General features: G+C 40.2%; 1 protein-coding gene across 2 annotated transcripts; it reads left to right on the top strand.

The window, feature by feature from the left end:
- Nucleotides 1–262: 262 nt before the first annotated feature.
- On the top strand, nucleotides 263–12204 carry dnajc24 (DnaJ (Hsp40) homolog, subfamily C, member 24). 2 transcript variants are annotated; one of them, XM_084060282.1, is made up of 5 exons: nucleotides 263–283; nucleotides 1934–2040; nucleotides 6383–6518; nucleotides 10269–10337; nucleotides 11335–12204. In XM_084060282.1, the coding sequence occupies exons 2-5, from the start codon at nucleotides 1936–1938 to the stop codon at nucleotides 11589–11591; spliced, it is 567 nt and encodes a 188-aa protein (XP_083916408.1). In that variant the 5' UTR covers nucleotides 263–283; nucleotides 1934–1935; the 3' UTR covers nucleotides 11592–12204. The 2 variants fall into 2 exon arrangements, with proteins under 2 accessions (XP_083916408.1, XP_083916407.1); XM_084060281.1 differs by having other exon boundaries at nucleotides 1931–2040.
- The last annotated feature ends 2199 nt before the right edge of the window (nucleotides 12205–14403 follow it).

The raw sequence follows: 14403 nt of genomic DNA, 5'->3' as shown, positions 1-14403 counted from the left end.
CTTGTAGATCTGCTATTTTCAAAGCATTTTTTACAATTGGAAACTTGTGAAATGGGACATTCTGCAAAATTAGTACTTTAAGTACTTAAGTATATTTTAATGCGAATACTTTTGTACTGTAACTCAAGTACATTTTGAATACCGGACTTTTACTTTCCACAACTGCTGATGAAGTCTACCCCCACAAGCACACACACGTCCGGAACTAATCTAGCCGAGTGCGTTTTCAAGGGGGTCTTGTTAAACTGACGCACAACAACAGCCAAGGCAGCATCAGCAAGAGGTTTGTTAACATTTTTGTTCACAAACTAAATCTTGGGGTTATAATTCCATGACAGTCATTTTCCGAGCGACAGTCATAACAGACACACGACAGACAGCCATAGCAGACACACGACAGACAGCCATAGCAGACACACGGCAGTGGTGATTGATTCAGATTAATGTAGCATACGGCTAATGATAGCTAGCTGCTAATCATCATAGGGAATGTAATTCTTTCACAGGACGCGTTTTAAACTAACCGTGTCTGTCTGTTTAGGCTGCAAGTCGGTCGCTGTTTACTGTACCAGTGATCTGTCCGCTTTCTTACTGTTACGTACCGTACAATGTATATAGCCTATATTTTTAATTGTTGTTAAATCGCAGGGGAAAAACAAATACTTCAATGATTTAGCTTGAGACTAGTTGATTCCAGCTGTATACGTCTATAACAGTACAGATATCAACATATTTTCTGTATGTGTCAGTCCATATGTCAGTCATGATGAGAGTGGAGGATATGAGTTACACCAGGGGTCTTTAACGTTTTTCAGACCAAGGACCCCTTTTAGCTGAGATTGAGATGAGGCAGGGACCCCCAAGGCACTACATCATTTTATTTTTTACATGTTGCAGATTAAAACTTTGTATAGATAGCTTCATAGACTTGTTTGACAGCACTGTCATCAGTGTTGAATTCATGTTAATATGTATTTTCAGACAGTTAGCCATGTAAACCATCAATACTTAGAAAACTTGTACTTGATCTGCTCTTTTTCCCCTACACCAAACCCCTTTGCCAAAAATAGCTGATCTACAAGCTCTGCGAGGCGTTGTGAGCTTGTAGATCGGCTATTTACGGCTAATGTTCACCTCAGAACAGGAATTCTAGGGTTCAAGTGATTAATGTAAAAGAAAAGTTCCTATCATACAAAGATTTGTTGGCCCCCCTCTAGTAACTGAGGACCCCCTAGGGGTTCCCGATCCCCTGTTGAAGACCCCTGAGTTACACGATTCTAGACATTACCCCCATGCCATGTACACTCATTCTCTGAGAAGAGAATGTTGGAAAAAAATCGATTAAATCTGTTGTCCTGGCTTTATAGAAACAGAAAAAAACGTAAGTCAAGCGTAAGTTCTGTAGATCAGTGGTTCCCAAACATTTTAGCTCAAGTCCCAAAAGAGAAATTAGACGTTTGCCCGGGACCCAAAGTAGTGAAAATAGCAAATCTGCAAGCTCACAAGGCGTTGCTTCGCACCACGTTGCAAGCTTGCAGATCTGCTATTTCCACAACTTCTTTTTTTTTTGTCATGGAAATTATTAGATGTTTTGATTTTATTTAGGAAATGCTTTTGAAAAATGTTAGAATTGTTGAAAAGTGACTTTTTGTTTTAGTTCGTTTTTAAATCTTTTTGGGGAAAAAAATCTAATGTAGGAAAAAAGGGGATATTTACTTGTGACCCATAAAAATCGGTCCACGACCCAAACATGGGAAACAGTTCTGTAGATCATCCATATGTTTATACTGTACAGAACAGATTTTGTCACAGTAGCGTTGTCCACCCCTCTTTAACTTAAACAGATGGATCTCTTGAGCACTTTTTTTTTGTTGAATGAATTACCCATCATATTTCACCTAATAAAATGGTATCAAATGTCATTTCTCAGTAGGTATGTCAGGGGAATCTTCAGAAAAAGACCTGTATTACATACTAGGAGCCAGCCCGTCTGACTCCCTACAACAACTGAAACACAAATACCAGCAAATGGCCTTATTGGTAACTATACTCATCATACCGTCTCTAATCCTCTTTATATCTCTGTATGTTTCAAATTACCATCAATGCTACATGCTAAACTGTCTCTTTCTTTCATATAAATCACATGACTAGATATTGACTACAGTAGAGAAACACACACACACACACACACACACACACACACACACACACACACACACACACACACACACACACACACACACACACACACACACACACACACACACACTCTCACTTTCTCACTCTCTCTCTCTAGTACACACGCACACACACACATGCACACACACAGTGCAGCTCACTCGTTGTCATTCACATTTCACAGAGAGAAGTTATTCTCCGCAGGCTGCAGTGCTCGCCTCGTTCTCAACGTGAAAATAGTTGAAATAATGTAGTTTCTGACCCACGGTGAGATCGCACATTAGGTGACGCTCTGCTCCGTTGCATCAATGAGTAAACATTGTACACACTATACTAACACTATTTGCACTAAGAGCTAACACAATGTGGATTGGAACGGTGCATGTGTCAATGTGCGTGCGAGTGCTATGGAAAATGATATCCATAGTGGCCCTCCGCTCAAATAAGGCTGTGTGTATGGACACGGCTCTTAAATGAAAGTCCTGGACTCCTTTACAACTTTGTAGCTGTGAGGCAGATCTGCCTCAGCCTGTGCTACCGTTGTCATGCCGGCTGAGCCCAATCCCATAGCCTGCGGGTGCACCGTAATGACAACACAGCCCATGAACCTAACAGTGAGAACAGATCCCATTGGCCGAACTGCCAATCTCCGGCACAAAAATGCTAATAAACAGCTTACATTTTGGGAAAGTGAAAAACGGGGTTGTCATTTTGTGCATATGGTAATGGTCAATTTCTGTGTGCAAGTCAAGATGAGATCAATTGCTCAACCCACTTGTGGGACAAACACTGAGAGTGTGACTGACTTTCCTTAATTATATGTAGAATATATATATATATACTAGAAGTTCGCGCTGCTACGCTGCTAGAAGTCGTCCACTTCGCATCGCAGATCCACCTTACAGCCACCTCACAGTGTGAGAGAGACTATTGTGTGGGCAAAGTCGCTTATGATTTTCAGACATGGCAACGCTGTGGTGACAAGTAAGGCAAATGCGCGTATAATCAGAGGACATGGCAACGCTGAGTGTCCTGTGCTCCCCTCTTTCCGCGGACCCCTTGGAGTCTTGGGACACCCGCGAAACATCGTGGAGACACACATGGTCCCTGGAGACCTACAGACACGGCGAAGGAAAACGGAAAACTGTAAAGCCACAGCCACGCATGCAAGAGGTTGCACATGAACTCTTCAGCCGCACTAACACTGTGACGCTCCCCTAAATCCACTCCAGGGTTTGAAAATACACACTTCACAAAGGGGTGACGTGCATCACCGTTCCAATGACCAAAACTCCACTTCGGGATTTCGCAAAGACCCACAAAAGCGTTCAGTAGTCTGTGTGTGTGTGTGTGTGTGTGTGTGTGTGTGTGTGTGTGTGTGTGAGAGACTGGAGCATAGCGTGCAGGGGGAAGCGTGCTCGCGCAACACTGATCTCCCGCACGGTGAAAGATGATCCCTCGCAAACTGCAGAGGCACGTCCACGCATGCACAGTTTTGCGTTGTATTACAAACAAACTGCCTGCAGGCAGTGGCACTCCGCTCATGGGCAGTTATTGTATTATAGGATAGTATAATTCATTGATTAAAGGTTGCGGACGTTGCTGTCCGGCAGAAACCAGCTAACTCAATTTTTCCGCTTTTGCATTTTTTTCCCATAAATCAGTGCTACCCTTTATGTCTGTGTGTTGATTAAAACAATATTGAACCAATGAAAGGTATTAAAAAGCACTTCTGACAAAACCAGCTAACTCTATTGGATCCTCAAACTTTCTGCTAAACCAGCTAAGTCCATCAAAGGGGGGTGGAGTTAGCTGGTTTTGCTGACTCCAGGCTCCACCCCCTTTTGACCTCCAACCTCATTGTGAGCTTTGAGGTCCATTTAGCCGTTCTTATCAATGATGAACAAAACCTCCTAACTCCACTTTTTCTTTTGTTTTTGTCATTTCCTGAAAAATGAACATTTTGGAATTAGCTGGTTTCTGCCGGACAGCAGAGATATACTCTACGTTTGTGTGTATACTGCGTGTTTCTCTGAATTGTAGGATTAACCCAAATACCTTTGCCAATAACTCAAACTAAGGCTCTTTGCAGCAAGATTGTATCCACCTGTTTCCTAGGCTTGTGTTTTCCACTTCCTGTCGGATTTCATTGGATATCATTAGTCATCTGACCGGTTTCATTGGATTTCATTGGATCAAAAGACAGGAAGTGGAACACAGTGAAAAGCCTAGGAAATAGGTGAATAGAGATGAAGTATTGTAAAGGTTGCTATGTCCGTTGAGAGCCAAGCCTACTGTAAACATGGCCCCTGTCTTGTGCTGTCTCAACGGCAAATGGAAAGAGTGCTCTTCATAAATACTTACTTGATGAAACGGATTCAGTGAAAAGGAAAGAAGAAGAAAATAAATCATAATGCGCTGCGCTGGCATCTCAACTCTGTTTTGTATAAATTAACACGAGTCATAGGTAGGGTGGAACTTGTGGGCTATTTTTGATCTGTGCATGTCAAAATATTTTTTCTGTGAATCTCTTAGCTACACCATCATTGTTCTTATGAATCAGATTTGTACATAGGTGAAGTGTTTATAAACATCACTTTCCCTTTATCCAAAGGGGACAACTACCCCAGACAGTCACTCCAACTCAACACAACACTAGCCAAAACACCCACAAGCTGCCATCAGGAAATTAACATGGGAGTGGATTGAAAGTGGATAGGATACTCTGTCCTTGTCTGTTCCACTTCCGTGTGTGACATGGCTGTGCAGTGATAAAAAGTGAAGCATCTGAATATTGAAATTATAATTTAATTTCAAACATTATTTGAATACTTACTGTACCTGCTGAACATTCAAATATCAGAATATTTGGGGCCCTGAATTCATAACCACTTATTCTCTCCTGTTTTGGGGGATTAAATTCTTAATCAGTAGATTTGAAAGTGGTCACTATTATCTGGATTAAACTATCATCCCAGTCCATTGTCATTACTCTGAACATATATATATATTGCTTCTTCAATCAGGCTCTTAATAAATAGAATTCAGCTTTTAGGGGGCTATTTTTATAAATGGTGTATTGTTCTCTCTTGATTTCAGGTGTTTGTTTTATATAGTATGCATGGTATGCATGTTAAGCATCTCTCCCTCTGTCTGTCTGTCTGTGTCTATCCATCAATTTTTCCAGTGAGTTGTCCATCTGTATATCCATCTGTCTGTCTTCCTGTATCTCTGTCTGTCTGTCTGTTTGTCTTGTCTTGTCTTGTCTGCCTGCCTTTCTGTCTGTCTATCCTGTGTGTGTCTCTCTCTCTCTCTCTCACACACACACACACACACACACACACACACACACACACACACACACACACACACACACACACACACACACACACACACACACACACACACACACACACACACATAGAGAGAGAGTGGTCATGTCCCAGCCCTTGCTGACAGGATTTTCTGGGTAATTTGCTCCTTCTGGTCCATTTAACAGAAAGGGAGACCAACACAGAGAGATAGATACACGGGCCAAGTGTGTGTGTTTCTGTGTGTGTGTGTGTGTGTGTTGATGGTGGGCAAAGGTTAGGCTAATTATACTGCAGTAGCCACTAGCCTAATCGCTAACAGTCTGTCACAGACACACAACAACATGTATTGGGTAAAATATGGGCTTGGGTGGCCAACCGGTGTTTTGTGATCGACCAGTCGATTGCCTTGTGTCTGCCAGTCGATTGCTAGGTGAATGTGTCTGCCAGTCGATCTCAAGATGGTACTTATCAAGTTCAATAATCATCCCACTTTGCAGTGGTCCCTGTGTAGTTGCAAGCTCAAGTTGTATAATTCAGATGGTCACTCCACTCGACAGACCTTTGCCTTTTCATGGACTCTGGTGTCCATTACAGCGCACATGGAGTTACATACAAAAAGGCAAAGCAAAGAAGTTTTCTTTTGTAAACCATTGGAAGGAATAAAGGGAGTGAATATGTTCTGTAACTGTCAGAACTCTGAGATAAAATATATTGCATATTCAATGAAGGATTCTAAACATCGTACATCTTACATCTAAACAACTCAATTCATAATAGCCTAATTGTGAAAGATCATCTGAATTGGAATTATCTGTTTAAGTTTATGACTTATAGCTGATATATCTTAAATAGAGTGTGTGTGTGTGTGTGTGTGTGTGTGTCTGTAGTACCATCCAGATCGTCTGAGTGGTGTGTGTTCTTCAGAAGCAGAGGCTGGCCTGAGGAAGTTTCTGGCAGCAGATGCGGCTTGGAAGGTCCTCAGTGACCACAACGCCAGGACAAAATACGACCTACAGAGGAGAGGTACTGTAGGATTTTAGCTTTTTAATGAACACGTCCAAGCGTGTTGTTTGTTCTAATTTAACAAACATTTCTACTAAGGATTGAATAGACTGTTGTACAATGACATTGTTTTATCATAAGTCACAGAGCATCTTTTGATTCATTCCAGCTCTGCAAGAGTTTGACTGATCTGTGTGCTTCACTAACCTTTCATTGACATTACATTCTGCAGTCATCTCTGCTATTACTCGTCTCAGACACACATATACACCAGTGTGCATGCACTGGCCAGTGTGCATGCACTCTCTTTCTGTCTCTCTCTCTCTCTCACACACACACACAAATTAGGATTCATAGCCATCTCTGTTATTGCCGAGGTATTAGAGCACACATGAAACACATGGTGATAGACAGTTAGACACACTTAAAGATGGACACGGATTCAAACAACACAGACAGACAGACAGACAGACAGACAGACAGACAGAGAGAGACAAATTGGTAAGCTACTGTCTTGAGTAGCTTACATTGTCAGTGACATGGATCGTTGATACATTATACTGCTTTTCCTCGTCTTTCATGTTCCCTTATCATCATCTTTATTCTTTTTTTTGGTCAATAGTGTTCCAGTAATACATACATCATGTTTTTGAGGGGAACTAACTCTAAATGAAAACTCATGACATGAGAGCTGCTCAGGGGTGAACAGAGTTGAGCAGAGGCCAGTTTGTGTGAAGACTTTGACCTGCTGATATTTAGGAGTGAACGGGAGCAACAGGAATATCAGTGGGTGTGGCACTGTGAAGAGAGGGCATGAGGTGTGTATGTGAAGAGAGAGAGGAGAGGGTGTGGAGAAAGAGGGTGAGAGTGGCTGTGTGTGTGTGTGTGTGTGTGTGTGTGTGGTGAAAGCTAAAGTGTATGTGCATGTGTGTGTTTGTGGAGAACGTGTGACAGCAAAAGTGTGTGTGTGTGTGTGTGTGTGTGTGTGTGTAAAGGTGTGTGTTCACCCAGCAGAATGTTTCATCGTTGTCACTTGGTTCCGTTTCGTGTCTCCCTCTGATTAACCACCTGTCAATCTAATAGTCAACTCATGCAGCCTTCAGAGCTAAACATAGACTCCCTCATTAGAACATATTAATTCTACCTCAATAATCTGACCCGTATAAACAAAAGGACAGTTTGATAGAGAGTACGTAGCTAAACTTGTAACTAAACTCTTGGCTCTATGCACATCTGTGTTCTGTGAAAGAACTGTACTTGGGCCTGGACAGCTTAAGCTGGTAGCATACTCCAAATGAAGTTGAAAGTTTTTTGGCTTACCGAACAAAGTCGTCACGAGGATGAAACTAGGGGCATCTGTGTCATTCTCGATTTTAGCAAAAAAGCATGATGTTATACTTGGCTATTCAAAAATAGTAGAAAATAGTAAGCTCATAGCGCGTCACTTCATGCCACGCTATGAGCTTGTAGATCTGCTATTTTTAAAAAAACTTGATTTTTTGAATATATATATATTTTTAACAAATCTTTGTTTCTGGGGGTCCCTGGAACAAAATATTTTGAGATGGGGGTTGGCGGACAAATACATGTAATTCTGGGTGTCCTTCACATGAAAAGGTTTGACTACCACTGATATAGCAACTTAGGTTTTTCAGAAAACTGTTAGGATTTAGAAGACATTTTGTAGAATCAGCCTCAGGTCTCAATGGGTTAATTGAACTAATGGATTTTAGGGAGCAATTGATTTAGCTCTCTATGATTCTTCTTAGTTATCTGATGACGATTAACTAGCCTAAAGCCTTTATCAACCATGAGGTGTAGCTCCTCCACATGACCACTGTCTTTATAGTATCGGTACCCACTCTGCCACTTGAACTGGAGACTTTTCAATGGTGCTTCTGATGGTTTAGATCAGGGGTTCTTCGACGTTTTTCAGGCCAAGGACCCCTTAGCTGAGAGAGAGATGAAGCAGGGACCCCCACTACATATTGTATAACATTGTGTTGCAGATTAAATCTTTTCATAGATTTTATAGATAGCTTCATAGCTTCATAGATAAAAAAATATGTTTTTTTTTGTTTATTGTGACCTAAGTAGATCTGCTATTTTCGGCTAATGTTCCCATCATAATGGGAATTCTATGGTTGAAGTGGTTAAGAAAAAAAAATCCATAACACACAAAGATTTGGCGGCCCCCTGTTGTAACTCTGAGGAGCCCCTAGGAGACCCGGACCCCCTGTTGAAGACCCCTTGGTTTAGATAATCAGTTGGTGTATATTTTACTTTCAAAGTCACATGACATTGATGAGGGGAGGTTGAGGGCATAGCCTGTCAGTCACCTTTGGTTGTCACAAAGCCATCTCTTTCTCTGCTCATACTTTGAGGTTAAAACTACAACTACTTTGGGTTCTTTTTCTCACATATGTCATCTGAGTTCAGCTTCATTCCAACGACATATTGGGATGTGAATTCTGGGCTCCCAAGGGGGTCCCTCCCAGCACCTCCCTAATTGTTACCCATTTAACACTCGTTATTCTTAATAATTAAGATTTGCACAGTGAATTGTTAATTGTTATGAGCAAAGTTGAACACTAGCCGCTAATGAAGTTTAACACCAATTAACAATGAAACTCATTTTCATTTTGTAACTGTGAAACTGCACAATTCTTTCCTCACACTTGAAATGTAAAAAATAAAAATAAAATCTTTGAGCATCCTTTATTTCTCTATCTGACTATTATGTCCGTCCTTCCATCTAACCACATCTAACAATAACGTAAGATAGACGTACCCTTTTGCACCCTTTTCTTTAAGGCAGGTGTGGTCACAAGGAACCTTGCTTTTCCAACCCTCTCTTTTTATCCTCTTGGTTTCCACTAGAACGGACTGTTGTTAACCAACAGCTAACAAGCATGATGTTTTAATGGGCTGGTGGCTTCCAGCCAAAACCTGCTGTTAGCACTATGGTTACAAACCTCTGTAGGACTAATGGTTATTAAGATGCGTACATAAATAAATCAATATGCACAGGTTGTCTGCTCTGCTGTATGTGATGATGGTCCAGTCATTATGACTTGGCTGCTGTCCAGTTGGTCTCTGCAGATTGCTACCACTGATCCACACCAGCACAGACCAGCACAGACCAGGGCACAAACTGTTAGCTCACGGATCCTTAAACTTTTCCATGCCAAGGACCCCCAAATAGCCATAGCCTCTGGCTGAAAACCCCCTATTCCGAAATGACTTAAAAAAATTAAAAACAATAGTTAAGATTTTTCAAAGCAGATATACAAGCTCACAGCTCGTCACTTTGTGCCATGCTGCGAGCTTGTATATCTGCTATTTTTGAATAGCCAACGCAAAAATATAAAATGACACAGATTCTTTCTCGGTTTTAAAGGGTTTTAAATGTGTACAGATATTGACAATAATTACATGCCCAAAATAGGGATGTAATTATTTGCAGGGTTGAAATGTGGTTAAACAGCCACAATAATCATGTACAGCATATCATTTTTTTATGATTTCCTTTTCTTTTTCCTTGCACCTCTGGCAGCCCGCACCTAAAAGAAGGGCATCATTCTTTTACCTTTTGATCATGGCTCAACTGTGATTTCTGCTCAAAAAGAAACTACTCTCTGAAAGCCCATACTTCACCTACTACATCCTTCAGATTTAGAGACAGTTACACTTAACACAACCCATTTCCCATAGTTCAGCATTTGGCAAGAATATCAGACACTAACTGACCCTTAATTTGTGTTTCTCTAGCCAAGGAGCTGAAACAGGATTGGCCAGTGGATTCTGCAATCTATCTGGAGGACATGACCTGGGACGAAGGTACATACAGTATGGTGTATATACAATTACACCATACACACTTAACACACACAAACTCAGTGAATCATTTTGTTCTTTACCTTACTTTACCGTTATTCTAAGGTCTAAATTAATCATATACTGCATATTAATTGATAAGCACCTACTGTATGTTATTTGAATAATCAAAATCGTGCTGTGCGTTGCAGGCTAGCACTGTAAAAGTTGCTGGTTGTGCTCCACACCGCTGGATGCTATAAGACTTGTTATTATCTTATATTCTTTTTCTGAAATGTTTTAAATATTGTGATGCAAAGGCATGTCTCCGAAGTGACTATACAGTAAAATCCTTTTTATTAATTTCTTCTGATGACTGAAAAGAGAGAGAAACGGAGAGATAGAGAAAGAGAGAGGGACATAGAGAGAGTCTCCAAACGATCGATCTTGAGGTCTATCAAAACTGCACCTGCACTTTCTTAATTCTTGCAGTCCGTAAAGTGTAACTTTTCATGGCTACTGTGCTGTACCTTTTTCAAAGGGGGCCATTATTTGAAAATATGAAAATAGTAAGTACCTTACGTATGACTGCATCTCCTGTCATAGTGTACCTTCAGACCACAACAAAGTAACACACCCGCATTACAACAATTTTAACTACAGAGAAATATCAATAGTCTTTTGTTGGCAGTGTAGACAAATGTAAATCACTCATCTGTGTTGTAAACAAAACTTAAACAATTCAGCCTTTGTTCACATGCATACCCTGCATCGCTGTTAAATATTTATAGTCCAATGAACTGTCTTTTGTTCAAAAGGCAAGGCAGTGTAGCCAAATGTAACCAGCTTTGTGAGCTTATAGAATTGTTTAATACATATTTTCCTATTTTAACAAAACAACTCTATTGGGGTAACATATTTTCAGATGAGGGTTCACGGCAATACTTTTGGGGTCATTGACATGAAAGGTTTGAGAACGACTTTTGGGTTAAAGATAGATTGTTTTTCTGTGTGGTCTCAGAGGACGCAGTCTATTCATACACCTGTCGCTGTGGAGGGGAATTCACAGTCACTGAAGAAGAACTGGTGGAGCGAAACAGACTCAGTGAGGAAGAGGAGGAGAGAGTAAAGCGAGAGGGGGAGGACGGGCAGAGACTCAATGGGAAAGAATTGGAGGAAGGAGTGAGTAAACAGAGAGACGAGGACGAAGAGGAGTGTGGCATAGTGGTCTGTTGTGACACCTGTTCACTCAGTATTTATGTCACAAGGTCAAGGTGACACTAAAAGGTCACAGCTTTAAAAAGGTTGTAAAAAGTATGTATACATGTTGGACAGCCTTTTGCCTTAAAGTCATTGTGGACCATCTTCTACTAGCGCAGTAAGCTAGTAAATGACATACGCACCAGTCACTGCTACAGTGGTAATGTTTCCTTTTATGGGTGAGCCGAGCAGTGTCGGAAATTATGAGCATTTGCCATAAGATTTGGTGGTTATTTCTCTCTTTGTAGCTGATGAACAGTGAACACACACTTCGCCTGTTATTATTTCATTAAAATGTCATTGTAACCGATGAACATTATATGGGTGTTTCTCTGTTTTAAAACATCACAAACAGAAGTTGACAAGGACCTTTTTATAGTCAGCCTTTGTTCAGCAATAGCTTTTGAACTACACCTTTCAGTAAATGAACCTTTTGGATACGTTGTCTGTTAAATTTAACCATGGAAAAGAGCTGGTTAGCGTGCATCTGCTGTGTTTAAAAATATACCCTCAAAGCTGACTGTATTTAAAGTTCATTAGCGCTTGTTCCTTATAACCTTCCAAATGAGTTAAGTATAGAGCTGAAACAGGCCATGTGCCACTGTGCTGTCGAGTGTTCCATCTGGGTTCACAGTTGCCATCTAGCTTAGGTTGGAACCAGTGGTGTAAAGTAACTAAGTACATGTACTCAAGTACATGTAATAATAATTCAATACTTTTAATCCACTAGAATTATTTGACAACTTTAGTTACAAGTTACTTTGTAGATTTTGATTATTATTACAAAACATGCATTAACAACTTCAGCCCTATGCATACTTAGGCTATTTGAAAATAGCCTATCTACAAGCTCACAACGCGTTGCAAAAAGATGCATTGTGAGCTTGTAGATCTGCTAGTTTCAAAGCATTTTTATACATTTGGAAACCTGTGAAATGGCACATTCTGCAAAATGAGTACTTAAGTATATTTTTATACGAAAACGTTTGTACTTTTACAATTTTTTATACCGGACTTTTATTTGTAACAATGTAACAGAGTATTTGTACATTGTGGTATTGGTACTTTTACTTAAGTACAAAATATGAGTACTTCCACAACCGGTTGGAACACACTGTGTGTCTTCTTCAGTATAGCAAGGAGAAGAGCAGGAGCTTCACCTTGTTTGGGTCAAATCCAACTTGCAGATAAAAGGAAGAAAGGCCTTCATGTTTTTCTCTCTTACCCCATCTCTGTATCTCTGTATTCACTATTTTTTTGCCTTCCTCTGCCTCCTTCTCTCCCTCTCTCCTTCCCTCTGACCTTTATTTCCTCGTGTTTTGCTGTACAACCATTTGGCAGTATACAGCAGTCTTGAGAACAGTGTATGATGCGGCCTCTAGGTGGAGGCAGAGAGCCCTCTATCAATCTTATCATTTCACCATAAGGTAGGGGCAGAAATGGTAAAAGGCTAATTTGGAAGGAGGGAGTGAGGGTGAGAAAGAGAGACAAAGACAAAGATTCTTCCTATACTCACATTAACAGCCCATACTCTGATTATATTTTTCATTTGAAAAGTCAACCCAGGTTAATAATATACTGTGATATGTCAAATAACTGAATTTTAAACTCTAGCAACTCTTGGTGATTGATTTCCCCAAAGATGCATTTTTGACTATTGTAATGACTTATCAATCTGATTCCAGGGTTACGCAACATTTTCAATTTTGTTGCTGTCGGGCAGAACCCTTGTTTGTCCGAAAACCTTTACTTTTCAGGAAATGGAACAAAGAACCTGTTCTCCAATGGAACCAATCTAGTTATTATTTAGTCACAAGCACTTGTTAAATACTTTTAATTGGTTAAATATTTATAAAACCCACACAGACAAACTTAAAGAAATGGCGTCCCTACATTTCAATTATGGGCAATCATTTCAAAAGTTGTGAAAAAGCAGATCCACAATCTCAAAACACATCGTGGGCTTTTAGATTGGCTATTTTTGCTACTTTTGTGTGGCAGTCAATCATACGAGAAATAGAATAAAATAGGACATTCATTTATGAAAAAACATAAAAAGATGAAATGTGGAGATACAAGGTTTCTGTCCAACAGTGTGAATGAAGGTGTTCATTGCATTTAAAAACAGACATGGTATTAAGGTAGTGTGGCGGTTTTGAAGAACGTGCAGCTCCCTCCATGTAAGCACACAGATCACTGAGGTGCCTCGCAGCATCCTCTCAAATCTAACAGAAGTGGTAAGTCTAATTTATACAGTAAATGTCCACGTGACCGTGGGATATTTTCAACTGAGGAAAAAAATAATTCCCAGCTGAAAATATGCAATTTTTGAAGTATAAATGCTTGAATCATTAGATATAATTCCCCAGAAGTAATGTTAAGAAACAGCTAATGTCATCGATGTTAACCACTGAACAATGTTACCCAAAAATGAAAAGTCAGTGGGCATTCCGATTCTGGTCGATGTGTATGAAGTATAAAGAATAAAGTTAAGTCCAGAAAATGCTCCTGTAGCAATTTATTACCTCTACGTGACATTTCAAGCATCAGCTCTTCAGCAGATGGACTAGTATTCCCTAGTATTTATCATTTGGAGGTGCATGCTTTCACATTATTTAGGTTTCTAAATGTAACATGATTATCAGATATTGTAATGCATTTCTGTACAGTAATGGAAGCAAGGAAATGCTGCATAGGAAAACTTCTCATATTTACTGAGGTCATTTCTCAATGGCATTAAGTACATTAACGTATGTATAGGTATACATACAGGCCAGTGTGTATGCTGCTATGTGTGTGTGTTCTTTACTGTGTGTGTCTGCATGCACTC

This window comes from Gymnoscopelus microlampas (genome assembly GCF_963454915.1).
Source record: "Gymnoscopelus microlampas genome assembly, chromosome: 6".
In the NCBI taxonomy this organism is placed as follows: domain Eukaryota; kingdom Metazoa; phylum Chordata; class Actinopteri; order Myctophiformes; family Myctophidae; genus Gymnoscopelus; species Gymnoscopelus microlampas.
The sequence above is the reverse complement of the archived record's forward strand: the minus strand, read 5'-3'. Positions and strand labels throughout refer to the sequence as shown.

Bases quoted from the DNA above. Each gene is read 5' to 3' on its own strand.
- dnajc24 (XM_084060282.1), top strand. From the start codon at position 1,936: ATGTCAGGGGAATCTTCAGAAAAAGACCTGTATTACATACTAGGAGCC. The intron at 6,519-10,268 runs GTACTGTAGGAT...GTGTTTCTCTAG, and splicing joins ATACGACCTACAGAGGAGAG to CCAAGGAGCTGAAACAGGAT. The intron at 10,338-11,334 runs GTACATACAGTA...GTGTGGTCTCAG, and splicing joins GGACATGACCTGGGACGAAG to AGGACGCAGTCTATTCATAC.